The following is a 27,592-nucleotide window of genomic DNA, read 5'->3' as shown; positions in this document are numbered from 1 at the left end:
CCATCACTTTGCCCTAAACTTCAACTTATCTTCAAAACCTCCAACCAACACACTGACACACATGCATGCTTTTCATCCGCCTGCTTGCTAGATAAAACGGTCATTGAAAGAGATGAAAGAAAATCTTTCTCCGGCACTCTCATTCCAACGAGGCTGCCTCAGTCAAGACATTTGTTCTCGTGATGCCAGAGAGATGCCAGGGTGAAGGATTCACTGGTCCTCTCAGAGTCCAGACACACTGTGTTGCATCAGGGCAGAAAAATGTTCTGCTCAGCGACCATAGGGCTGTAATTACATAGGAGCACTGCTGAGCTCTGCAGGATGAACGTCAAGAGCGGAGAGATGGAACAAGGGAACATACGAGGGCAAATACATGATTTAGGGCAGGCAGCGAAGAGAAGGGTGGGTAACACACAGATAGATGTTACTGAGGGTCCCAACCTGGAGGGAACCACAATATTAGGATAAATGTTGAATGTAAAAAAATGCTCATCACCACGCATTGAGGTAAAGGGGAATTTTAGAAATGGATAGTAGAAGTTGCAGGCAGTCAGTGTAATCTTACTATAGTATTCACTTCCCTTATATTCCTTATAGTTTTAACTTGACTACATTAAGTCATTCCCCTTGTGTCAAATGCCCTGACTGACCTTGTCCACACTATGGTGAGACTGACACCTAGTGGATTCTAGGTGTAACCGCAGATTTAACTGTGTACTTCAACTACACTATTCCCAGTAACTAAGAAGTTACATTTTCAATGAAGAAATTAAACTACAACCCCCATCAGCAGGGAGAACGGAAAAGAAACGTCACAGGAATTTCAAATTTCAATTTTTATTATTTGTACATTCACCACTGATAGGCGTACTCAAAGAAGAAGAAATTAAAAAACAAAAACAAAACCTTGGTACTAAAATGATAAAATAAAAGATTAAAAAACAATATTAAAACCATTGGTGAGAAAACTCATAATGCAACCTCCCTTCCTGGGGCCTGTGTTGACATTACAGGGTAAGAGAAGTGGAGGAAGAGGAGGAAAGGAAGGAGGAAGAAGAGAATCAATGATGAGGACGTAACTATAGCTTGTGTCAGGTGTGACATCGATTCCCCCTCCACAGAGAATCGTCTCATCTCTTTAACTAAATAGAGGGAGAGAGGAACACTGCATTGCGTTAGTAGTTATTCCACACCTGTCCAAAAATACCCCAGAGCTGCCTCATTTAAAGACTTGATTTTGAGTAATCTTACATGTCTGTACAAAATGCCAAACACACCTATTCCAATATTTTCAGATTTATGCAAGCCTCTGCTCAGAGGGCAGAGTTTTCTCTTTAGGCAGGACTGGCAAGGAGAGCCTTGGACTACATGCAGCAACAAAAAAGATTCCTCATCCAGGTTTCAGAGCTGTTAAAAACGCGGAGGCGACGACAATTGATTGCAAATCATAATTGGCACCTACACTTTGGGGAAAATGGGGAACATTGGGGGAAATTATTAAAATGACCCAGCGTGTCATACTGCGAAACCGTCAAGACAAAAACTTAAGAAAAAAGAGAGGCAAACGTATAAAGAAAATATATGAAACCTTGACAGAAGCGCGACGTACAGCACTCTGGGAAACACTGCAAAAAACCATGGTCCCCTTTAAGCATGACTGGGTGTAGGTGTAGATGTGCTTTAAAAAAAGTGATAATTTGAGAGATGGTGACGACATCAGTTGGTCCTCTGTTGGGTCTTAGTTGTAACAAAGTACATGTAGTGAAAGGCAAATGGAAGAGGGCGGTCTCTAGAACAGTTCCATCAGGTGATTGGCCATTAACGTCGCCTTTCTCGTGGGTCGCTGCGGCTGCGTGAGCGTCGGCCCCCGCCTGCACCGCGGCCCTCTGGCCTGCGGTAGCCATCCCTGCGTTTGTCATTCTCCCTCTCCCTGTCCCTACCTCGGTCTCTGTCCCGCTCTCTGTCCCTGTCCTTTTCCTTTTCCTTTTCCTTCTCACCCTCACTCCGCTCTGCGGTTGGGCCGCCTCCGGCTTTCATCCTCTCCTTGCGCTCCTCTTCCCTTTTTTTCTCGTCCTCCTCCTCTTGCTCCTTCCTCCGTTTCTCACGCTCCTTCATCCGGTCTGCTCGGGCAGCTTCCCGTTGGACAAACTACAATGAAGAGAATGAACAGATTAATACATTAAGGGAGCAAGCCAACAGGTAGTCAGTTTTTAAACTCTGGTGCGGTTTGTTTGGGCGGTTGTGAACGCAGTAATCGTACTATGGTGCGGACCGAAAAAACCAGTCTGAGACCGCTTGTGAGAGGTGGTCTCGGAAGGTTTCCAAGCCAACCAAAACACAGGCTGCCTGCGCGGACATTTGTTGAGATGGACGAAGTAAACGAAGGGTTAACATAAGTGGGGGAGGATGGACCTGGACTTCTACAGAAGTTCGATGTTTGCTTGACATCTGGACCGAAGAGAACACACAGAATATGCTAAATAAAGTCCACAAATATAGTGATGTTTACAAAATCATTTGAGATAAACTGGCGGAGGAGGGATTCGTGCGTACAGTAGATCAGTGTCGAGTCAAAACTTCAACAGCAATATATCAAAGTCTGTGATTCCCTGCATAGAAGTGGCCGCTCTCCAGATAAAAAAGATAAATTCACTACGTACACGCCACTCAGCAAATTTTTTATTTTTTATTTGGTCCGCTTTAATTTCAGCACTGTGAAACCAAACCACACAAAATAGAAAACAAACCAAAAGTATCAATTTCACTCTGATTCATACCAGCCAAACGGACTATTGCTTGTGAAAGTCTTTAAATAAAGACTTAAATTAAATATGTAGGCCAAGTACTTTGCCAAGTTATGCATTAAAAGCAGAGAGTATAACCTTGTGTCTCACCTGCTCCTCTGTTAGTGGAAGCCAGTATATGCAAGGAGCTGCTTTAGTTTTGCGGAACAGATCATCCAGCAGCTTTGCAGGGGGATCCTCAGCCACTTTCTCTGCAAAAACATACACAATATTAGGGCTGCAACAATTGCTAATGATTTTATTTATTATTGATTGTATCGCAATTAACTGTTTGATTTATAACATGTCAGAAAATAGAGAAAAATGCCTATCATACTTTCCAAAAGCCCAAGGTGACGTGTTCAACTGTCTAGTCTTACAATTGAGAAGGTGGAACCAATAGCATTTTTTGCTTGAAAAAAACGAGCGACTTGAATGATCGATCAATAAACTAATAATCTATTATCAAAATAATTGCATATTCATTCTCTCTTGATTGATTGTTTCAACTCTACACAGTATTAATAAAAAGTCTATTTGACCTGATGTCAATACAGTTTGATCTCATGCCTGCATCTGTTACCTTTCTTCTCAGTCTTCTTCTCCTTACTCTTTCCCCTCTCCTTGCGGCGTTTCTCTCTGGAGCGTGACCTCCGGGGACCTCCCTCCGTCTCCTCGCCGGGTTTCCCAAACTCTTTGACTTTGTCTCGATCCCACTCCCGCTCTGCTCTGGCCTTCTCTCGGCGCTCCATCTCGCGCTCACGCTCGGCCCACTGGTCTCGCTCGGGGAGGAGAGAGGGCAGGCCCAACGCTCGACCGCGGCCGGCGCCGGGCCCATGTTCCTCTGCTCCGGGTCTGTCTGCCGAGCCTTTGTGGAAGTCCAGCTACAAAAGCAGAGATATGCTCAGGCTACAGATTGCCAAGCATTGTGGGCGTTAAGAGAAAAACAGACTGATAAGAGTAAGGTCTTACCTCATCCTGCTGGCAGAACTCTACGCTGAGGACTTTGGGGTTGCTCTGAGGCCATTTCACTCCATGAAGAGCTGCCCGTGTAGCGACCGCCTCCTCTGAGCTGCAGTACTAAACACACAGAGAAGAGGATAGCTGCATGAGACACAGAAGAACCTTCCATGTGCCAAGAGCAGTCTGGCTCAGATCCATCAGAGAAAACACATGCTTGTAATAACTCACGGTGACGTAGCAGTGAGACTTGATTTTGTCAATCCAGAAGCCCTCTTCCACCAGGGTGCCAGTTCTGCTGAGCAGCTCCTTAAGCTGGCCCAGAGTGAACGGCCTCACCTGAACAAAATAATACAGAGCACTTATCAAAAGACTGCTTTACATTTAACAATTAATAACGGTGTGAGCATAAATACCAAGCATATATAGACTAACACAATACATACTCAAATATATAAATAAGAGCTGTCCACTGAGTTGAAGATTACAAATATAATTTTTTTTAAAGAAAGTGACAGAGGTGGTTAAGCATATGAAAGATGCACTGGAGTTCATTGAAGTGTATAAATGAAGATACATTATAGTTATAATAGGTACCTAGGTGTCCCCCAAGGCTCTGTACTCGGTCCACTCCTGTTCATAATCTACTTATTCCCCCTCGGTCAGATCCTACGCCACTTCAACCTGGACTTCCACTGCTATGCTGACGACACTCAGATCTACCTCAGCACCAACACCCCTCACAACCCACCGCTCTCCCACATCAACTCCTGCCTCTCTGCAATTAAAGCCTGGATGCAACAGAACTTTTTAAAACTCAACAGCGACAAAACACAACTCCTCCTCATCGGCTCCAAATCCACCCTCACCAAAACCAACAACCTCACACTCAACATCGATGGCACTTCTGTTTCCCCCTCCCCCCAGGCACGTAACCTTGGCGTGATCTTCGACTCCACCCTCTCCCTTGAGCCCCACATCCGCCAACTGGTCAAAATATCCTTCTTCCACCTTCGCAATATCGCAAAAATCCGTCCGTCCCTCACATCCCCTACAGCAGAGAAACTCATCCACGCCTTCATCTCCTCCCGCCTTGACTATTGCAACTCACTCCTCTACGGCATCAGCAACACCTCCATAAATAAATTACAACTGGTCCAGAATGCAGCTGCCCGACTCCTCACCCACACCAAATCATGGCATCATATCACCCCAGTCCTGAAAAACCTTCACTGGCTCCCCGTCTCCCACCGGATCTCCTACAAAATCCTGACCCTTACCTACAAAGCCCTCCACCAACTTGCACCCCCCTATCTCTCTGAACTCCTCTCCCCCTACCAACCTCAACGGTCCCTCAGATCCACCTCAGCTGGTTTACTCTCCACCCCCACGTCCAAACTCCGCAGCTTTGGGGACAGAGCATTCTCCAGGGCAGCTCCCAAGCTCTGGAACTCACTCCCCAATCTCATCAGAGACTCTGATTCCCTCACCACATTCCAGTCCCGCCTCAAAACACATCTCTTCTCATCTGCTTACCCGTAGCCCCCTCCTTCCCCTCCCCATCAGTCCGTGTGTATGTATGTGATTGTGCCTGTGTATGTCGCTTCTTGTCGTTCGTCTCCTGTCTGTCTGTCTCACACCGTTTTCCCCCCCGACTATGTTAAAGCGTCTTTGAGAATATTATAAAGCGCTATATAAATCTAATATTATTATTATTATTATTATAATAGGTGATCAAAGAAAAGAAATCGGAACTGCACCATTAGTGAGGTGCATTTCAGGATAATCAGTTAAGATTGTTATTAACAACAAATGCTCAGAAAATCTCCCAACCAGTATTTTCTGTGTAGCCATAACCTGACATACATAGCATATTCCTCTGTGCCACAGAACTCTACTGTTATCTAAAAACCATAACAAATAGCCATACTGCTGCACATTCAGTTCAATGAACATAGGCAGTGTTGTTAATTCTGAATGAACAGCATTCTTTAACTGTGAGAGCAGCTCTGTGTCGTTCACTGGCAGACATCACTGTGCATGCTTAGGGAGCAATAAGCTCCTCTAGTCGTGTTCATCATATTGACGTATTTGTCCAACAATGCAACCTGTAGGGCTATTTTCCCTGTGGATACACAGGGAAAAAAAACGTTGTGGTTGATTTTGGTCTTTCCATGGGATTTGTTGATAATAAAATAACAACAATCCTTTAGGTTAGGGCTGCCCCCTCTTAGTCAACTAAGACCAAAACAACAAAAATGTCTTTAGTTAATTGGTCTTTAAATTCATGCTGAATGACTTATTTCCAAAAAAACGTATGACCACATCTCTGGTAAACACAAGATTTAAAGTGGTGCTTTTGTGTGATTCTCTGTGGAGAAACTCAGTTTTACAGATCTGTCGATTAAATCAACTCATCGATTAGTCGATGAAATAGTAGGAGTGTAACCCCAACATCACCACCACTGACACCAATTGTTTGTTTGCTTTTGCTGCACCATACAGTACGCACCGGTTACAATCAGTGCACACCATTATCAATAAATGTTAACAAAGGAGGAGCTTGTAGTGTTCTCTCACCAGGTTGCAGATGTGAACAATGTTGGAGACTTTGCCGCGAGGTGGCGACGGCTGCTTGGCCGAGCGAACAGGGTCATCGATTGTGATGGAAACGCCTGTTTTCTGCTGGCTGATGGAGCGACGAATGAGGGTGTCGCCGGTTGTCACTAGGATAAAGAAGGAAGAACAGTCAACATAGTGTCTCCATTACTACGCTGACACTGTCCTCATAGTTGTTATAATGTACAACAAACGACAAAATATAATAATTACATCATAACAGAATTAATTCCTATCTGTTACCTAAACATGGATGTCAATGCAGAATGCAAAGTACAGTCTGTGGACTATGTATTGCCTGTTGTGTTATTACAAAGAAAAACAATTGTAAAAGTTAGCTTAAAGTTATTTCGATTTCTAAATCAAATATTGGGAATTGTTTTTGATGAATTTAGATGAAGACCATGTTGTGATGGAAGCATTACCAGTGTTGATTTCTACATCATGGCTGGTGTGTGATGGAGACTGGGTTTCCATGGGTGCAGGAAATGAGGTGTCCGTCTTCTCTTCGTGCACCTCTGTCCTCTCTCTGTCTCCCTGCGGGTCGTCCTCCTCCGACTCCTCGTGTCTGCTCCTCTTTGCCTCTTTCTGTCCATTCTCCTGGCTCTCCGGGTGCACCACCTGCAATAGAAGGAAGGCGTCAACAAAGGCAATTCTTGATTAAGAGATTCGTGCAACCTTGGACTTTCATGAGGAGCACTTCAGTTCCTAACCTGTCATTCATGTAAAAGATACAAGAGCTGTAGACAAACCTGCGTGACAGTGCGTCGGATCTGAAGGTCCTGATCAGAGCGCTCCCTCTCTTCATCCTCGGCTCCAGAGAGGACAGCTTCCTCTGGGTGTAGGTCCACTACTGCCTCCTGGCCGAGACTCGGACGAATGTCTGGGATCAGAGACTGAGGGCAAAGAACAGAGATAATGCCACCGGATGAATGGGCCTGCTATATTCAGGACAGAGGCAATGCAAGTGTCTCACGGTGCATCTATGCGTCCACAAGAGCATTACCAACAACCATATCAGTCTTACTATGTTGCAAATACCTTGAGTGAATCTGTAGTGATGCTGATGGAAGGTTTCTTGGCAGTGACAGCTGTGCTGGAGCCCCACCTCCTCTTGCGACCGGCCGCGGCCCCAGAGTCCTGCTCACCCTCTGCACTGCCAGTGCCAGGGGACGATTTACTGCCTGGTAAGACACGAAAAAAAACATTTAATCCTCCAGCACATGGCATATACAGCATAAGCGTACATGACATCACAAATCCATGCACACAACACAATCTTCTGGGTACATGTTTTTGAAATATGGAAGATCATGCAATCCACATTATTTAAGATGTATTTAAGTATAGTTCCCAAACCTTAGACTAATAATGCCATTAATACAGACATTTTAATTAGGGCTGTCAGAGTTACACGATAATAATGCATTCATTCCTTTTAATGCCACTAATTTTTTTTGCGCTTTAATGCAATCAATCTTTCGGAGGTTGTAGCGGGCTCAATTTTAGAGCTAGAGTGAAGATACTGGCATCATATGAAACTAGCGAGCCTAAGGAATCCATTGGCATCAACCATGTCATACTAGCTTGTCGCGAAGGAGGTTAAATAACGCCCCAAACTTGAGATACATTTTTGCAAGGAACAACTGGCATAGCCATTTTCAAAGGGGTCCCTTGACCTCTGACCTCAAGATAAGTGAATGAAAATGGGTTCTATGGGTACCCACGAGTCTCCCCTTTACAGACATGCCCACTTCATTATAATCACATGCAGTTTGGGGCAAGTCATAGTCAAGTCAGCATTGCAGGCAGTCAGTCATATTTGTCATTGTTTTGTGTTGTTAATTAATTTCCAATAATAAATATATACATATATTTGCATAAAGAAAGCATATTTGACCACTCGCATGTTGATAAGACTTAAATACTTGACAGATCTCCCTTTAAGGTACATTTTGAACAGATAAAAAATGTGCAATTAATTTGCAATCAATCCAATTAATCAAGGACAATCATGCGATTAAATAATTGAATCAATTGACAGCCCTAACTATAATGAAAATGCCGGTAAAGAAGAGAGCAAGACTTACTGCTGATAGAGATCTTACGAGCTGAGAAGGCCTTTGGCGTCTGAAACACAAGAAGATAAAAACAACCCGATACATGGGAGAGGTGAGAGGCTGACACCAAGTGGTCAAGGATAGGTTGGAGGAAAGGTGGAACAATAACAAGAAGGGGGACAAGTAGGGGCTGAGAGTGAATGATAGAAACTGCTGTGCAAAGTCTTTTTTACAAATTCAAGTCTACTGAATGGCAGCGAAGTTAAGTGCATGCCATTCATAATTATTTGATAATCTACACCTATATATTCTTTAATATAACTTGATGAAGAGTAAACTGTGGTTGCAGTCTCTATCATACAAACAAGGATCTGGTGGAAATACTGCAGTTTAAATTCTTGTTATTTTAAAACACTGTGTCTGAATAGACACTCCAATTAGTTTGAAGTGAAAATCAACTAAGATTATAAAACAGCAGCATAGAACCATTTAGATTAAACTGCAGTAGCCACAAATAAGATAAACATGTTTTTTAAAATGCTGCTTCTCCCAGCAAAGACTACACAGTAAGACTGGAAACTAAGCATTTTCAAAATAACTGTTATGAAATATAACATTGAGTAAACGTCTACTTATTCCCTGGTACCACTGACACCTGATCCTTACTGGTTTGGATATGGCCCAATCACGACTGCATGTACTGTATCTAGGCAACAAGGGTCCAATCAAAGGTGGCTGAGATGTTTGGATGGAAATCTGAAAGCGTGTTGGCTGGCAGGGTGGGAGCAATAGTTCATTTGGGTAGGGGCTTTGAAATGCTTTTGGCCAAAGCAGTCATCCTCAGGTGTTTTGGCATTAGTCCGTTTAAAAATGTGGCAGGCTCTCATAGCAACGGTAGGAAACAACGAGTCCAATGAGTCGGAGGCCAGATGTTGGATGCTGTCAAAAGTCACTGTGCACACAAATCCCACATTTTGATGTTTGTGTTCACTTGTGTTTCAGCCGCAGCAAGTTCATACTGAGAGTCACAAAAATCTGGAGATGGCTGTTGTAGAAAGGAACTCAAACGCAAGTCCTTCTTCAGGTCAAATAAAGACGGTCAAGCCCACTGAGTCCAGGTAAAATGCTTTGGCCTCTTTGAAAACTCATTTAGCATCCAAGAAGGGTATTTGTTGGAGAATTCTGAGAATTGGAAAATCCAAAATGTCCTTTGTCAAGCAGTTCACCAACCATATTAAATGGCATGTGCATAATGCCCCACATTTCTCTGCAAGTGGGTTCAAAATGTCTCAAAGTGAAACGATATGAAAACTACTCAGTTGTTGAGAGGGTTTCACAGCAGCCTTGATTCAATGTGAGCACACATGCTTGCTTCGTCTCATCTCCATGTTGATTTTGAGGGCGCGAGGCCTGATAAGTGAATAAAAGGCTACAAGAGGTGGCCCACTTTGACTAGCCAACCACTTCTTTTAATCTTCTGGTCCAATCAATAGCTCTTGCCAGCCATATCCATGAAAATGAGGTAGCCTTTATTGCCAGGGGTGTCCCTCTGCAGTGCAGCCTTGTGGGCTTATCTGTGGTCAACTCTGGATTCTTGGGGACAGTGGAACAGGTGCAGCAGTAGCAGTAGTGGTAGTAGTAGTAGTAGAAGTAGTAGTAGTGGCAGAGGTAGTATGCAGGTACCAATAGGGGCAATGGAAGAGGCATGAGCACCTTTATAACAAAGCAATCATTTGGGGTTTAAACATCAGCCACAGTGAGAAAACACCCTTGCTGTTTCTGCCTATGACAGTGCCAACAAAGGGTTTACAAATATTTAAAAAAATAAATGTAATTTCCTACACACATTCTACCACTTGTGAAAAGGGCTCATTAAGTCATCTAATATAAATATATTTTAAACGTGAAAAGAAAAAAATAGACATAATATCAAACGACCTATACTGCAATGTATCCAGCTTAATAAAAACTATAAAGATTCAGATATAAAAGATCAAATGGGTCCGTCCATCTCAGTCCTCAGCGACCAACAGCTGTGAGGACCGAGGTGATTCATGGTTCCTCGGGTGCCTTACCTCCTCGCTGGTCTCCTGAAGCTTCTCTGGGTCTGCCATGGCAGTCTCCTTCACCTGCCTGCAGAGTGTGAAAAAAAGGTGGAGGGTAACTCACTCTCCTCCTGTTGATTTCAACACAGATTTGTTGTTCACAACATAGCATTATCAGAGAAAAAATTGGATAGGTCCCTCAGGTTTAGTAGTAGTAGCATCACGCTGTTGAGCGTTTTTTTTTCTCACAACAATGACCCTGCTAGCTGTACATTATCCCGCTTATTCACGGCTACTTGCTTAAGAAATCAATAATTTGACACAAAAACGGTCCACCAGAGTCCGAGATCAGAGCTGCGTCCATAGCAACGGTCTGCTATTCATAGCAACGGTCTGCTATAAAGAAAGAACAGACTGCAGAACACCCGTGATTAACCAATCAGAATCGAGTATTCAACACAGCCGTGTATTAAGTTCCTTTGAAGGTCCCATATTGTAAAAAGTGATATTTTCACGTCTTTTATATTATAAAGCAGGTTTAAGTGCTTTATAAATACTGTCAAACTCTGAAAACGCTCAATATATGGAGAAATACACACAGCTCGTATTCAGAAATTGTGCGTTTGAAACAAGCCGTTAGGATTTCTGTCCATTTCTGATGTCACAAATATACGATATTTAGACCATTACACGGTTTTAAACGTAAAACATTCTAAATGTGTCCCAGTTTATTTCCTGTTGCAGTGGATGTAAATAACATCAGCTGACAGGAATTAAACATGGACCCAAACTGTTGCCTGGCAACGCAATTCCATTGAAATGCACTAAAACAGAGCGTGTCAGACAGAGGGTATATTCAGGCAGAGAGTACGAAGAAAATTACGTTGTTTTTTTAACATTACAGCATGTAAACATGTTCTAGTAGAAACACAAAATACAAGTATGCACCTGAAAATGAGCACGATATGGGCCCTTTAAATCTCATTAAATTACATTTTAAACCACTCGGCCCTAAACATATATATTAATTTTCCTTTTAAAGTACCACAATGAAGCATAACAATTTAAAAAAAAAAAATTGTATTATAAAATCTCAGCAATTGAACATACTCCTCTGATACACAAACAGCAACCAGGTGATGCTAAAAAATGAAATCTCACACTGTTGACCACAGTCACTGTCATTTCACTAATACGTTTCTCGTTGCTCGAGCAATGCAGAGCCACCGCGGTCCTCCTGCAGACCTGCAGAGTCCGTTCGGACCGGACCGAACCACCACCACACGAGACCTGAATAATGAGCGCGCACCTCACGTTCACATGTCGTCCTTGTGCGCGCACACGTGCATTCCGACTTGAATTTAACTTGTCAGCAAAGAGACAAACTGTCCTCGGTTTAAAAAAGGCAGCATGCAGGCTGCGACAGCTGCTAAAACGACTGCGTCGCAGCGAGCCACCTCTCTCTCTCTCTCCTCCTTCCTCCCTCTCACCACAGACTACTCATCTTCTCTGAACGCTGTCATGTCCGGACCGCCTGGCGGACAAAACCTGCGACGGACAAACCCCCTCGGCCTGCTGTTGTAGCTGAGTCGATGTAAGGAAAACCATAAAGGCCGGCAGCAGCTGCAGCTATAGCCATCATCGGAGGAGGAGGAGGACAGCCATGTTGCAACGAATGAAAAAAAAGGACCCGCATCTTCTGAGCCACACCGGCTTCAAGGCAGTCTCATCAATCGCCTGATGGGAAAGTCAACACCTAAATCTGTGACCACCACAGAGGAGCCAGCAACATGAGGCCTGTTTGTCAGAAAATTTGACCCTCACTGTACCTATTATTTTGCTTTGCTTTTCGAGTTATGTGAATATTTAATTATTATCAGTTTCAGGTGACTTTATTTGTACCCGTAGGTAGGTTTGTTTTGCAGCAAAAATAGAGGATGGCATCCGACGGTCTGCAGGACAGATAATAATGCACCATACTCACTTTTAACAGTCTCTTCTGCACTATATTCACTTTTTTAATAGTCGTGTATCACAGCTGTTACCCTGCACTATATTTAGTTTTAACAGTTTTATTCATCTCCTTGTATTTTTATATCTGGTATATTTTTTTTTACTTTGCACTACTAACCTTTTTACTAACATATTTTGCACTATGGAACTGTGATGCTGGAAACTTGAATTTCCCTCAGGATCAATAAAGTTACTATCTATCTATCTATCTATTGACAATAAGGTAGAGCACAGACAAGAGACAGACATACCAAAAACATGACAAAGAGTACTCAAAGGCTTACTGGGATCAGGACCCAGCAAAAAGAAGGCCACAAGAACAATATTAAAAAAAACACTGAAATATCAGGACAAAAACAGACAATAAAATGAGAAAAGGGATGAACTTTCCATAAATATGCGCAAAAGCTGCTGGGAGTATTTAAATGAACAATTGCAGTTGAAACAAAGCTGTTCCTGTAGCGCCTTGGGACCCTAAACCTCCGACCATATTTATATATAATAAGTAAATATATTAAAGTAATTAAAAAAAATTAACAATTTAGCTTTGTGTGTCTTCTGTCACATATTTATGACATATTACACAGGTAACAGTGGGGGGGTCACATTTCCTGACAACAGCGATCAGAAATAGTTGGTGCCTTCGAATGGGTCGTGTTTACCGTGTTTACGAGATGATACAGTATGAACGCCCCCTCATGTTGTATTCACGTATCTCCATCAACTAGTGCTGTAAGAATAATGTCAAGAGAAGAGTGCGCCAAACAATTTCCAACATCTTTTGAGCCCCCATGACTTTTCTTTAACTTATCAAGGAATTCAAGTGCTGGTTCCCACCTTACATAACATTTTGGTTATTGTATTTATTTTAATTCATTTGTTTCCTCTGTGCACAATGTGATTTTTCATTTTCAATGTATTTCTGGTGGAGTGGAAGTATGTAACTGAGAGTGGCACAAAGAAACGTAGAGGCAGAGGATTTCTTTTCAGTAGTTTAAAAAAAAAAAAACGTATTTAGTCTTGCCTTTTGGTGTCATTTCCAGTGCAAGTTTTGACATTTCCCTCGTGAGTTTTTGGTGGAAAAACAAATGAATTACTAAGAGGAGAGTGTGCTGAAATGTATTCCACAATCACGTCAGAACAAAGTGAAATAGTAAGTTCCCTTAGCTTGAACGAACCATTCTAAATACCCTTTGAATGTGATGTCATTCTGGAAGCAAATAATAATACAGTATATGGAGTTATTTGTTTCTCATACAGGGATGAAACCAGGTTGTATATTGCTAGATATGATCTTTAAATATGGTCTGTTGACGGAAGGGGTCGGACCAACAACACCGTTCAATCAGATGCAGACAGCCCAGGATGGTTTTGAAAATACCAACATTAAACCACCTTTCAGAAACATGAAGTAATTAAAGCAGTTAATCAAAAAAGTAGAACCCCCATCAGCTTTAAACTTCTCTAGTACTAGCTGTTGAACAGCTGAATTAAAAAAATGCACTGTTGACTATATAGTAGATGTCCAATTGACTGACACCCTGTTTAAAGCCTGCAGATGCGATTGTAAGGACGGATATACTGTGTGTATAAATCTGACACACACAATTTATAGGATGTGTTTCATAAGACCAAGACGTAAAAGCAGACCTGTTTTTCTCCGCTTCCTCCTCTCCCTCGGTGTCCTTTCTCTTCCTTTGTGTCTCCTCTCTGGTCGGTGCTTCAATGAACGGCTTCTGGGGATTTAAAAGGGCAGGAAATGGAATAAGATGTGAAATGATATATTCTATGTCAAAGTTGTATAAGTAGTTCAGGTAACACCACCACAGAACACAAAAATAAAAAAACTGAAATAAAGCCGTCATGAGATTTGTCTGTATCATAACTTCATTTTGGATAAATCTATTTTTTCTTAAGCTGCCCACATGATCAGCGGTAAAATTGCTCTGCGGTGGCTGTCATTCTATGGGGAGAGCGGTGCCGCCCAACTAGGTGGAAGCGCTACACATGGCGCGGCGCACTGCTTGAAATTGCTACAGAGCGCTGCGCTAAAAGATCAAATTATTTCGCTGACCTTTCAAAGTGCAACCAATGAGATAATAGCTGCAACTGTTGTTGTTGCCTGGAAACAGTGAATGGCATATAATAAGGCATATTATAACTGTGCTGCACTTTGCCTCTGCCAGGCTCTGCGCCCTACCTCGTGTTGAGCAAAAAGCAAATTTCTTATCATGTGAAAGCAGCTTTTAGAATTGACATTTTTAGGTAAATGTGGATAGAAATTCTAATGGTTGTAAAAACAAAGAAAAAAATCTGGTGGTGTGTTAACTTATGAGCGACTGACCTTGGTGTGACCGTCTCCGTCAGCAGTTGTGTTACTCTTCTCTACAGACTTCTCTCTTTTGCTAAGGGAGGCTTTTGGAGTTTCCTTTAAACCCCCAGCCTGAGCCTCTCGTGTCACCCTGTGCTGTGGTGAGGAATCTCTTTTAGGTTTCCCTTCCTAAAGAGACAAAACAGAGCAACATTTTATGCACTGAAATAAATTTACGAAACGTGCTTTATCAATACAACTTTGATATAAAATGAGCTTTCTGACTTGTCTTATACGTGTAACAAGCAGTGCTCTTCATGTGGGATTACTGGTGTTGTACACAAATGAATACATTAGAAAGCTTGGCTGTAAAAACTGTAAAATACTTTTCATCTAACCACTTCACATGTGCATAGCTCTATCTGATTCTATATTCTGGTCACAAACCCAACACTGTACTGCTAAACCATCTTTGTTGTTCATAGTATGTAACATCAGTCTTTGTTGTTGTTTTCTGAGTCACTCTTTGTTATCATGTCTTTTTATTTCACCCTTACAATGTTTCAACCATCACTGTCAGCACACCTTCAGAGGAGTCTTCACAGTAAAAGTGTTTAGTATGTATAAACAGCTTTATACACACTCCAGAGTTTCAAAGAGGCAAACGTGCCTATTGAGGGCTAAGAAAGTTTTACCTTTAGTAAATGTCTTCTGACATGCAGGAGTGGTGACCGAAAACACAACTCGTGAACCAGCCCATCATACTCTGCAGAAAAGGATGCTTCCACACAAAAAATGCTGCGACCGTGAACACATACGGCCGATATGCCAAATAATCTTGCTAATTTGAGCGAGTTTTGTATTAAACCTCAGTAACCTGATATATTCTGAGGTGAAATTATTACCTTTAAGACATTAAAGTTAGCTTAAAATGTATAGAATTGTCAAGCATCAGTAAACAATGATAATTGGCCTAATCTCTTTTCCTCATAGAGGTATAGTCAGAAATCACCTGCCCAATCAGAGCCGAATGCTCTGCTGAGCACTCTACCCACCTGGAAACTACAGACTGCCTCGTTGTATTTCCATGACCGCAAGCGTTCTTCGATTTATTGCAATGCGTGATTGGCCCAATACAGCAGCAGCTGCAACCCATACAGCCGGTATTGCCGTGAACAAAAACAGTTGGTGGCACCAGTGATGATCAAATGATGATGCTTAAACTATGCGTTTTCTATTTCTGCTTAATTTAGGTCAATTTGTTTAGACTTAATAGCACTTTGCATGAATACAAGTCTTTATTTCTGTTCAGTTTGAAACAAATACAAATTTAACTCAATGAAAACGTCCCAAGATGATGGGCCCTGTATGACCCTATAGGACAGAGAGAGGTTCCTTTTAGTCCACTTACCCTTCTACCTCTTGAGGTGGAGGAGGTTTTCTCTTGAGAGGATGTGGATGAGCTAGAGGACCCAGATGATGAGGACCCAGAGTCTGATTCGGAGGAAGACGAATCATTAGATGATGATCTTTGTCTTGCTCGTTTTTCTTCCTTCTTTGTATCTCTTCCCCTCCGCTGTGCAGTATCCACTGGCTTTGTAGAACCCTTCTTTTCATCCACTTCTGTTGCTTTTTTGGTGGATTCCTTGGTAGCCTGTTGCGACTTCACTGCATCTGCTTTTTCTTTGTCCTCCGATAATGGGCTTGAGGTGCCTTCTTTTTTGGGACTTGGGACCAGTGTGGTGCTGACAGTGGTCTCCTTCTCAGCCTGGGCCCCCACAGACCCCGGCGCCCTGGCAGCAACCTCCTGACTTGTCCGCTTCTGTGAATCATCCTGTTCAGCGGAGGACTGGAGTCCCTCCTGCTGTCGTTGCCCGACATCGGTGAGGGAGGAGGCAGGCGAGGCCCGAGGCTGAGGGGTATCGGAGAAGTTGCGGGGCCGCTTGATGACCATGGAAGGGGAGGAAGATTGAATTGGGGAGTCCCTTAAGAACCGGAACTTCTTGAATGAGGACTGAGGCAACAGAGGTGTTGGTGACATGGGTGCACCAGATACTGCTGCTTCACTCCAGGACATTGGAGCATGGACATCTTCCTGCTCTCTTGCCTCTGTCGAAGACTTTCTACCTGGTCCTGTGGAGAGGGGGGGAGGAGTGGGCAGGGGGGTGAGACCAATCTCACGGCCACGTTTGGATGGAGGGAGGTGACTCTCCCTCTCCTTTTCAGCCATCCTAGCTCTCTCTTTCTCCTGTTCCAGGGCCCTCTCTTGCTCCTCCTTTTCTTTCTGCATGGCTTTCTCCTTCTCTAACCTTTCTTGTTCGAGAGCCCTCTCCTTCTCCTTCTCTAAGGCTCTCTCCCTTTCAAGTTTCTCTTGCTCTAGAGCTTTCTCCCTCTCCAGCTTCTCTTTCCTCTCCTTCTGAAGTTTCTCCTGCTCTAGAGCTTTCTCCCTCTCCAGCCTCTCCTTCTCAGCTGTTTCCTTCTCCTTCTGAAGTTTCTCCTGCTCTAGAGCTTTCTCCCTCTCCAGCCTCTCTTTCCTCTCCTTCTCAGCTCTTTCCTTCTCCTTCTGAAGTTTCTCCTGCTCTAGAGCTTTCTCCCTCTCCAGCCTCTCCTTCTCAGCTCTTTCCCTCTCCTTCTCCAAGGCTCGCTCCCTTTCAAGTTTCTCCTGCTCTAGAGCTTTCTCCCTATCCAGCCTCTCTTTCCTCTCCTTCTCGGCTCTTTCCTTCTCCTTCCTCTCCTGTTCCTCTCGCTCCAATCGCTCTTTTTCCTCCCTCTCTCGTTTTAAGGCTTTTTCCTTCTCTATCCTTTCTTGCTCCAATGCTTTCTCTTTCTCAATTCTCTCCTTTTCCTTCCTCTCAAGCTCTAACCTCTGCTGTTCTAAAGCTCTTTCTCTTTCTATTCTCTCTCGCTCTAGCTCTAAGGCTTTCTCTCGCCGTAGTCGCTCTTGCTCCAAGGCTTTCTCTCGCTCTAGTCGTTCTTTCTCCAGGGCTCTCTCCATTTCTAGTCGCTGTTTCTCCATGGCTTTGTCTCGCTCAATTCTCTCTCGCTCCAAGGCTTTCTCTCTCTCTAGTCGGTCTTGCTCCAGGGCTCTCTCCATTTCTAGTCTCTCTTGCTCTAAGGCTTTCTCTCTCTCTAACCGTTCCCTTTCCAACCTTTCCTGCTCCAAAGCCTTTTCTCTCTCAATCCTCTCCTTCTCCTTTCGTTCAGCCTCCAGAGCTCTTTCCCTCTGTAGCCTCTCTTGCTCAAGAGCCCTTTCTCTCTCCTTCCTTTCCTGCTCCAAAGCCCTGGCTCTTTCTAGCTCCTTTGCTCTCTCCATGTCTTCTCTCTCTCGCTTCTCTCTCTGCAGACGTTCTTGCTCCAAGGCCCTCTGTCTTTCGAGCTCCTTCTGCCTCTCCAGCTCCAGGGCCCTCTCTCGTGCTAAGGCTCGCTCTCGCTCTTCCCTCTCTTTAGCCAAAGCTAGTTCCCTCTCCTGCCTCTCTCGTTCAAGAGCAAGTTCTCTCTCCCTCTGCAAAGCCTTCTCTCGTTCCTCTCTTTCTAATGCCTGCTGTCGTTCAATCCTCTCTTTCTCCAGAGCTCTCTCTCTTTCCTCTCTCTCCAGGGCTAGAGCTCTTTCCCGCTCTTCCTCCTTTACTCGCTCTTGCTCAAGTTTTCTCTGCCTCTCTTGCCTTTCCAGCTCAAGGGCTTTTTCTCTTTCTTTCTCAGAGTCCCTCTCTCTGTCCCTCTCTTCTGCTGCAGTGGCCTTGAGCACACTCACAGGTACTTGAATATGTGCCGAATGTGCTCCTGTGATACCCTGGTTGGTGCCTGGAATCGTGGGAAAAGACACATGGCCTGCAGTACTGGCTGTGTGAGTGATGGCAGATACCAGGCCAGAACTGCTGTCCTGCCTATCACCTACCCCGCCATCGCGGTGCCAACCTGCTCCCGAGAAAGCACCTTCTGACTCCATTTTACGCGCCAGAAGGGTCAGCGGGCCCGGCTTGCGCTCGGCATGTCCACTCCTCTGTGGCTCTGGGCTGCTACTGCGGCTGCCGCTGCTGGAGGAGCCAGAGCTGGAGGTACTGGATGAGCGCCTGGCTGGAGCTACATCTGGACTAGGGGGGCTCTGTTTAGGGGTGTCAGGCAAGGGGAATGATAACTCTGGAGGTGGGGAGGGAGGAGGTGTTGGCTGGCGGAGTTGAGGGGACAAAAGGGAAGGCATGTGTTGCTGCGGGGGTTGACAGGATGCTCCGGACCTCTCTCTGGATGTGGGCGCTCTGGCTGGCTCTCTGTGGCTTCTCCTCCGAGCACCGCTTTCCCAATCGTCGTCGTCGCCATCCTCCTCGCCATCCTCACTGTCGTCGTCGTCGTCGCTGTCAGCGGCGGCTTCATTCGAGGCAGATTCCCTCTCTGGACCACCAGAAACACGAGCGAATGCCACAGAGCCAGAAGCAGGAGGGCCGGACACGTCAGCCTCCTGGTTCCTGTGACCCTCTCCATCATTCACTGCGACAAACAATGCCTCTCCACCAGAGGGGCCAGGTGGCTTGTACTGCTCAGCCAATGCTGGCGTGGCATCCTGAAGAGGACAGAAAGGGAGGTGAGGCTTATTTTGTCATAGCAATATGTCAATTTTCTTTCAAGTAAAGGATCTGTCACAATTCTTACCAGCAAGTTCCTTTCAAATGTGAAAAATATTTTGGAGCACAGAATCTCCAGACAAACAGATTAGATAATGTGACCGATTGCAATAGGTAAGAAAAGAAAGTTATGTCTGACCTGGGCTTGAGGAGGGCACGATGTACTGTTATTAACTTCTGTGTGGTCCTCTGGCTCTGTTTACAAAAGACAAATAAATAAAATCACCATCATGTTTTGCATAATGACCCGAGACATATACAGTAACTTACTTAGTTACAGTGGAGGATTCTAGCAACACTTACCATTTGTGTCATATGCTTCGCGAGCCTCTCTTTCCAGCCGCTGCCTCAGGAGCTCCTGTTGTTTGGCCAGATACTGCTTGATGAAGCTGTTCTGGCTCATTTCCTCACCAATCTAAAACACAGAGACCATTCAAAATAGGGTGAATAGGTGCCTTCAAGGCCACTTGCACATACTTTTTTGAAGGCATTTACGAATATTGTGCTAATGCACATTTTGTCATTCATACTTAATGTGAAGAGGCTCCAGACGTTCAAAGAAAATCAAAGCAACTTTGGGACACTTACCTGTGAGTTTGGCTGCAGTCCAATGTGAGCGGTGGAGGTCCTCTGCAGATTCTCAAGCATGAGAGCCTGTTATTGAGAGAAGAGATGTTATTCATATGACCTTTTCATCATGACTGCTAATATTTCCATCCTTTATGAATTATTATGGGTCTATTGCGTGCGTCGGCATGCCATCAACATAGATGGGACAAACATCATTCTGCATCACGGTCTCTCTGTCTGAATAACTTTCGGATATTGGGAAACTTGTGGAGAAAGAGAGGAGGATGACATATACAGAGTTCCCTGGTCAAGCAAATAATTAACGTGGAAAGAGTCATATGGGTCAATTAGACAAGCATGGAAGCTCGCCGACTGCGGTGGAAAGAAGACTAGACTTGGGAATGATGTGGGCAGTCAGAGTTGCAAGCAAAATTGGTTTAAAATTTGACAAATCTTTAATTAAACACTTTGTTGTTTTCATCTATCTCTGCCCTGACAGTGAGCCATGCAGCATCCCTCCCACTGGGCTGCTTGTATTACTTCACCCTGCATCCACACTCAAGTATGTAAACAAAAATACTAAGTGTAATGTTCCAATAATGTTATAATCTCCAGCATTTTGAGCTGTGGTAAGCAGTAAAGCAAACAACACATGTGATACCTAATACAACCAATAAACTTATATTATATACAATTGTGCATTTGAAACTTTTGAGAGGGAACATTTTAAGAGGGATTCTGAACACTGTAACAAACAATGTAGATGTTATATATTACTAAATAACAGTGTCCAGATCTCACATGTGAAATAAGGGGCACATGTAAACACCCCTTGCTGCTTCTTCCATGGCACAATTCAGCGGACAAATGAATGCTGGATTACCCGCTTTAATATAAAAAAGAAAAGAATGCCCCAAGCTTTCATGGCGAGATAGATTAAGGTTAAATATCTGTCGCAATGTAAACAAACTGGCTCATACAGGACCAATGCAGCTCACAGGGCCTGGGATACATTTTAGAGCAAAACTATTTTTATACAAAGGACCTCCCCCCAACCCCAGGAGAAAAAAAAACAATAACAAAAAAGGAAGAAAGATCTAAACTAACATAATTTTAAAAATACAACAAAACAACAACAAGAAGTACACAACATTTGCACTAACCAAAACAGTGGAAAAAACAATCCAATAAAAACAATGAAATACATACAAAAGAAACAGTACAGAAAAAAAAGAAAATGTATCTAAACATATCAAAAGATAATTAGACATCATGAATTAAATATGATGACAATTTCCTTTTAAAATGTTCTAAGGATAACAACGGCTAAATTTGGCGGAAAAAACATTACATTAATGTTAAAATAGACATTCTGAGTTAGCTGTTGTGGACCTACTAAATAACTTGTGTAACGTTATGTAACTCATATAGCTGCACTAACATTGCTTGGGGACCGTATAATTCCAACCATTCGAGGTCGGTGGCATGCTTTTGGTGCTAGTAAACTTATATTATATGCAATTGTGCATTTGAAACTTTTGAGAGGGAACATTTACAAACAATGTAGATGTTATATATTACTAAATAATATATGTGAAATGAAGGGGCACATGTAAACACCCCTTGCTGCTTCTTCCATGGCACAATTCAGCAGAAAAAAATGATAGTTGGCCGGATTAATATAAAGAAAAGAATGCCCCAAGCATTCATGGAGAGGTAGATAAGGTTAAATACCTGTCGCAATGTAAACAAACTGGCAGGACCAATGCAGCTCACAGGGCCTGGGATACATGTTAGAGCAAAAACTACAGCTAAATTTCGTTTACAAAGCACTACATGGTTTAGGGCCAAAATAAATTTCTGATCTTCTGCTGTGTTATGAACCATCAAGACCTCTCAGGTCATCTGGATCAGTTCTGCTTAGTGTCCTCAGAGTCAGAACTAAACATGCAGAAGCTGCGTTCAGTTTTTATGCACCAAATATTTGAAACAAGCTCCCAGAAACCTGCAGGACCAGCTCCAACTCTTAGTTCTTTTAAGTCAAAGCTTAAAACGTTCCTGTTTGCTGCTGCCTTTTATTAAACCAGATAATGATCTTATATACTGCACTAGAGCTTTTACTCTTGTGTGTTATACTCTATTTTAGCTTCTATCAAAGCTTTTATTTTTAGCTTGTTTATATTTTCTAATGTTAAATGATTTTTTTTTTTTTATAACTGTTTTAATTATGTCTTAATGTTCTTTTGCACTTTTGTCGCAATGTTCTTGAATGTTTATGTAAAGCACTTTGAATTGCCCTGTTGCTGAAATGTACTATACAAATAAAGCTGCCTTGCCTTACCAGTGCCTAATAGAATAACAATAAAAGTAAGATACATTTAGTAAAACAAGTAAACTAAGATAGAAAAGTAAATTTTAATAACATAAGAATAGAAACAGGAGTTAAAATATAGTGTATCTGAAGTAATAATAACACCAGTTACTAATAACACCAAACTTTCCTGTTTGCTGCTGCCTTTTATTAAACCAGATAATGATCTTATACTGCAATATATCTTTTACTCTTGTATGTTATACTCTATTTTAGCTTTGATCCTAGCTTTTAATTGTAGCTTGTTTTTATTTTCTAATATGAAATGTTTTTATAACTGTTTTAATTATGTCTTAATGTTCTTGAATGTTTATGTAAAGCACTTTGAAGAGGGACTTTTGAGAGGGAACATTTACAAACAATGTAGATGTTATATATTACTAAATAACAGTGTCCAGATCTCACATGTGATCTTATACTGCACTATAACTTTTACTCTTGTGTGTTATACTCTATTTTAGCTTTGATCCTAGCTTTTATTTGTAGCTTGTTTTTATTTTCTAATATGAAATGTTTTTATAACTGTTTTAATTATGTCTTAATGTTCTTGAATGTTTATGTAAAGCACTTTGAATTGCCCTGTTGCTGAAATGTGCTATACAAATAAAGCTGCCTTGCCTTACCAGTGCCTAATAGAATAACAATAAAAGTAAGATAAATTTAGTAAAACAAGTAAACTAAGATATAAAAGTAAATTTTCACAACATAAGAATAGAAACAGGAGTTAAAATATAGTGTATCTGAAGTAATAATAACACCAGTTACTAATAACACCAAACGTTCCTGTTTGCTGCTGCCTTTTATTAAACCAGATAATGATCTTATACTGCACTATATCTTTTACTCTTGTGTGTTATACTCTATTTTAGCTTTTATTTGTAGCTTGTTTTTATTTTCTAATATGAAATGTTTTTATAACTGTTTTAATTATGTCTTAATGTTCTTGAATGTTTATGTAAAGCACTTTGAATTGCCCTGTTGCTGAAATGTGCTATACAAATAAAGCTGCCTTGCCTTGCCTAAATTTGGCGGAAAACATTACATTAACATTAAAATAGACAGTCAGAGTTAGCTGTTAATTGTTGTAAGGCTACTAAATAACGTGTGTAACGTTATGTAACTCATCTAGCTGCACCAACATTGCTGATTTGTGACCGACACCGTTAACATAGATAGCAGCAGAACCAGGCCACCTTTAGTTAGCTCAGCGTTAGCCGAGAGGAGCTAACGAGCTAACAGGACAACATCAGCCTGAACACACACTTTGAGATTAGCCCACTTTAAGTTCATTTAACTCCGGTTGGTTTGATTGAACACTGCTCAACCACACTGTGGTGCAATTCAACGCGTTTCTCAGCCGGTGTAACGGTCTGTAAACCGGGATAACTCTACTACGCCGCTCGGCAGTTACAGTTTATCGGCCCTCGAGAGCACATCAGCCCGTCTCATCGTTATTAACGGTCCGCTCGGAGAGAACCGCGGAGCCGTTTAAACCGTGTTTTAGCAGGTAGAAACTCACCCCTTTGAGTCTTTTCATGAGAGCATTCTTGTGCCCGCTTTTCGAGAGTCCTCTCTCGTCAAGAGCGGCTTTTAAATCCGCTACTCGAAGGGACTGGAGCGGTCTCCCGTCCAGCGTAACGTCTTCGAGGTCCGCCATTTTCCTCTTCCTCTCTAGTCGGTTCAGTTCAGCTCCCAGCGAGAAGCGACGCCTTCCTCCACCTAGCGTCACCGATGACGACTTCCGCCGAGCATGAAATCAAATATCAAATAAATAAAAACTTTTTTTTTTTTTAATCTTTTTTTTTGTGCTGTTTCTTTGTACATGACTTTTATTTGAAATAAAGTTCTGGAAAAAAAAAAAAAAAATGTAAATAATTAGTTTTTTTTTTGTCTTTTTGTGCTGTTTCTTTGTATTCCCTATATTCTTTTGTACTTATATTTTGTTGAAATAAAGTTATGAAAAAAATAAATAAAAAAAATAAAAACGTAAATATTTTTTTTCTTTTTTCTTTTTCTGTCTTTTTTTTGGTGCTGTTTCTTTGTATTACTTATACTCTTTTGTACATGTCTTGTGTTGAAATAAAGTTCTGAAAAAATAAATAAATAAAAACGTAAATGTTTTTTTGTTTTTTTTAATCTTTTTTTTGTGCTGTTTCTTTGTACATGACTTTTGTTTGAAATAAAGTTCTGAAAAAAAAATAAAAAAAAATAAATGTAAATAAGTTGTTGTTTTTTTGTCTTTTTTTGTGCTGTTTCTTTGTATTCCCTATATTCTTTTGTACTTATATTTTGTTGAAATAAAGTTATGAAAAAAATAAATACATAAAAACGTAAATATTTTTTTTCTTTTTTCTTTTTCTGTCTTTTTTTTGGTGCTATTTCTTTGTATTACTTATACTCTTTTGTACATGTCTTGTGTTGAAATAAAGTTCTGAAAAAATAAATAAATAAAAACGTAAATGTTTTTTTGTTTTTTTTATCGTTTTTTTTGTGCTGTTTCTTTGTACATGACTTTTGTTTGAAATAAAGTTCTGAAAAAAAAAATGTAAATAAGTTGTTGTTTTTTTGTCTTTTTTGTGCTGTTTCTTTGTATTCCCTATATTCTTTTGTACATATCTTTTGTTGAAATAAAGTTATGAAAAAAATAAATAAAAAAAATAAATACATAAAAACGTAAATATTTTTTTTCTTTTTTCTTTTTCTGTCTTTTTTTTGGTGCTGTTTCTTTGTATTCCCTATACTCTTTTGTACATGTCTTGTGTTGAAATAAAGTTCTGAAAAAAAAAAAGAAAAGAAAAAAAGTTTTCTCAATATTTAAAGCTCGGAACGCACAACATTATTTTTTAAATGATATTTAATCTCTTTTTTTTATTGTATTATCTTTTTTTAAGCACCAATGGGATTGTCACAATCTAATTTCGTTGTACTACACAATGACAATAAAGGGCTTGAATCTTGAATCTTGAATCTTGAATCTTGAAGCTTGACTTCCTACACTACAAGGCTAATGAGCTAACTGCACACACTTAAAGGGACTATTTGTAACTTTTTAAGCGTATAAATGTAGCGGGTCGCCACACATGCACGCTCGCATATGCGCGTTCGCGTGTGGCCGCTGCCTTTCCTCCCCTGCCTGCCTGCCTTCACTTAGAGAGCGCGCGCGTTCTCAGCTTGCTCCACCTCTAGACGTGAACGTGCGCTCACTCCTCACTGCAGAAGAGTTAGTTTAGCTCTGAGAATATCTAGTGAATGCACAGTTGACGTTTTTGCAGAAATAAATGCTGCAGCTCCTCCAGACCAACAGAGGTTTCCCGTGTCTTGTGAAGTGACGGAGCTCCTCAGCTAGTAACGTTACCGTCTCGTTACCGACCGGGTGCCGGTGTCTCCTCTGCTCTCTCCGGCTGCGGGCGGAGAGAGCAGAGAGAAACGCTGTAGAGCCCCGCTGCATCAGCCTGCACTGAGGCAGGAAAAGCCAACACTAGGATCAGATCTAAATCATGTTCATGGAGAGACCTTCATCTGGTCAGCTAACATTACTGCCAAGCAGCTGAAATATAGAGTGATATTGTGCTTTTAGCTGACATGTGTCGCCTCACTGTTTTGAGCGATGCTCGTTCAGGTATATTTAGAGCGAGCAGGCGCTGCAGGCGAGCAGGCGCTGACTTTCGTTGATTTCACGGCCACAGGTGTCGCTGTTAAGAAGCATTTCTGAAAGTTACAAATAGTCCCTTTAATAATGGAGAGAATTTAATTATTATTAGTATTATTATTATGAATTATTATTATTATTTTTGTTAAATTTAAAATTTATTTATTGTATTTTGATTTGTTTCTGCACAATCTCCTGCTCCACACTCCAGTCCAGCTGGTGGCGGTAGTGCACCTATAAGCTGGTTTGCCAGCCGCCAATAAACACCCAAGAAGAAGAAGAACTAACTGCACACATTTCCGGTGTGTACCAAAGATTAATGCGACGCTCACTCCTCTTCTCTGCTCTTCAAACATGACAACAATAAGGTGATTTATTTATTTAAAAAGATGGCTACTCGTAACCATATATGTTAAGAGCAGTTAATTGTGACGCTAGGACTAAATTCAGGCTCCAAACGGTAGCGTTGCTTAGATATAATAAGCTACATGTTACCCAGACTGTGGAGAGCAGCTCTGGAGCTGATTAACTAACAGAGGGAATAGCTTCTGAAAACAAAAGATGTCGTGGTTCAATCATGTCAGTCAGCAGCAGCAGCAGCAGCCGACTGACAGACACCCAGACATGCTGTGTAGCACCCACAACTCCTCCAGGCTCACAGGTCCGACAGAGGGGTCTCCAACCATGGTGGCAACAACACCACAGCACATCTGGACCACTGGCTGCTCCACTCCCAGCCAGGAGGACTTTCCATCAGCTCCAGTAGTAGTCAGCCCTCCCAGCCTGGAGAACCTGTCCTGTGCTTCTCCTGGTGCAGGTAGCAGGGTGATGATGAGAGAGCCGGAGCCCATCTCCTATGTGAGCCTCCAGGAGCAGAGGTGCGTCCTGAGCTGGTTCCAGGGCTGGAACAACTCTCAGAGGGAACGGTTCCTGCAGGACCTGCTGGGGAAAGCTGTGCCTGGGAAAGTGTGCACCCTCCTAGATTCACTCAGTACTCTTCAGGTATACTGTTCTTCACTGTCACACTTCTTATCCAGAGGCAAGGCAGCTTTATTTGTAGAGCACATTTCAGCAACAGGGCAATTCAAAGTGCTTTACATAAACATTCAAGAACATTAAGACATAATTAAAACAGTTATAAAAACATTTCATATTAGAAAATAAAAACAAGCTACAAATAAAAGCTAAAATAGAGTATAACACACAAGAGTAAAAGCTCTAGTGCAGTATATAAGATCATTATCTGGTTTAATAAAAGGCAGCAGCAAACAGGAACGTTTGGTGTTATTAGTAACTGGTGTTATTATTACTTCAGATACACTATATTTTAACTCCTGTTTCTATTCTTATGTTGTGAAAATTTACTTTTCTATCTTAGTTTACTTGTTTTACTAAATGTATCTTACTTTTATTGTTATTCTATTAGGCACTGGTAAGGCAAGGCAGCTTTATTTGTATAGCACATTTCAGCAACAGGGCAATTCAAAGTGCTTTACATAAACATTCAAGAACATTGCGACAAAGTGCAAAAGAACATTAAGACATAATTAAAACAGTTATAAAAAAATTAAATATTAGAAAATAAAAACAAGCTA

General features: G+C 41.9%; 2 protein-coding genes across 4 annotated transcripts in view; one reads left to right on the top strand and one right to left on the bottom strand.

The window, feature by feature from the left end:
* Nucleotides 1–821: 821 nt before the first annotated feature.
* acin1a (apoptotic chromatin condensation inducer 1a) lies at nucleotides 822–24,053 on the bottom strand. Of its 3 annotated transcripts, XM_074650350.1 has the most exons (19): nucleotides 23,868–24,052; nucleotides 19,996–20,061; nucleotides 19,711–19,822; nucleotides 19,547–19,602; nucleotides 17,431–19,346; nucleotides 16,203–17,262; nucleotides 14,825–14,980; nucleotides 14,131–14,216; nucleotides 10,498–10,555; nucleotides 8,453–8,492; nucleotides 7,404–7,546; nucleotides 7,115–7,258; nucleotides 6,788–6,983; nucleotides 6,324–6,469; nucleotides 3,975–4,082; nucleotides 3,756–3,863; nucleotides 3,367–3,667; nucleotides 2,895–2,995; nucleotides 822–2,148 (listed from the first exon to the last, which is right to left on the bottom strand). In XM_074650350.1, exons 1-19 carry the CDS (start codon nucleotides 24,003–24,005, stop codon nucleotides 1,819–1,821), a joined length of 5,265 nt encoding a protein of 1,754 aa, XP_074506451.1. In that variant the 5' UTR covers nucleotides 24,006–24,052; the 3' UTR covers nucleotides 822–1,818. The 3 variants fall into 3 exon arrangements, with proteins under 3 accessions (XP_074506451.1, XP_074506450.1, XP_074506449.1); XM_074650349.1 differs by having other exon boundaries at nucleotides 14,131–14,213; nucleotides 16,203–19,346; nucleotides 23,868–24,053; XM_074650348.1 differs by having other exon boundaries at nucleotides 16,203–19,346.
* Nucleotides 24,054–26,411: 2,358 nt separating this feature from the next.
* Nucleotides 26,412–27,592, top strand: part of c11h14orf119 (chromosome 11 C14orf119 homolog) — a 2,974-nt gene continuing 1,793 nt past the window's right edge. The window contains exon 1 of the mRNA XM_074650347.1: nucleotides 26,412–26,999. Within this exon, the coding sequence (XP_074506448.1) occupies nucleotides 26,559–26,999 (441 nt within the window). The 5' untranslated portion in view covers nucleotides 26,412–26,558. The remainder of the gene's footprint in view (nucleotides 27,000–27,592) is intronic.

Source organism: Sebastes fasciatus, chromosome 11 (genome assembly GCF_043250625.1).
Source record: "Sebastes fasciatus isolate fSebFas1 chromosome 11, fSebFas1.pri, whole genome shotgun sequence".
Lineage (NCBI taxonomy): Eukaryota > Metazoa > Chordata > Actinopteri > Perciformes > Sebastidae > Sebastes > Sebastes fasciatus.
This window is presented reverse-complemented; position numbering and strand designations above follow the sequence as displayed.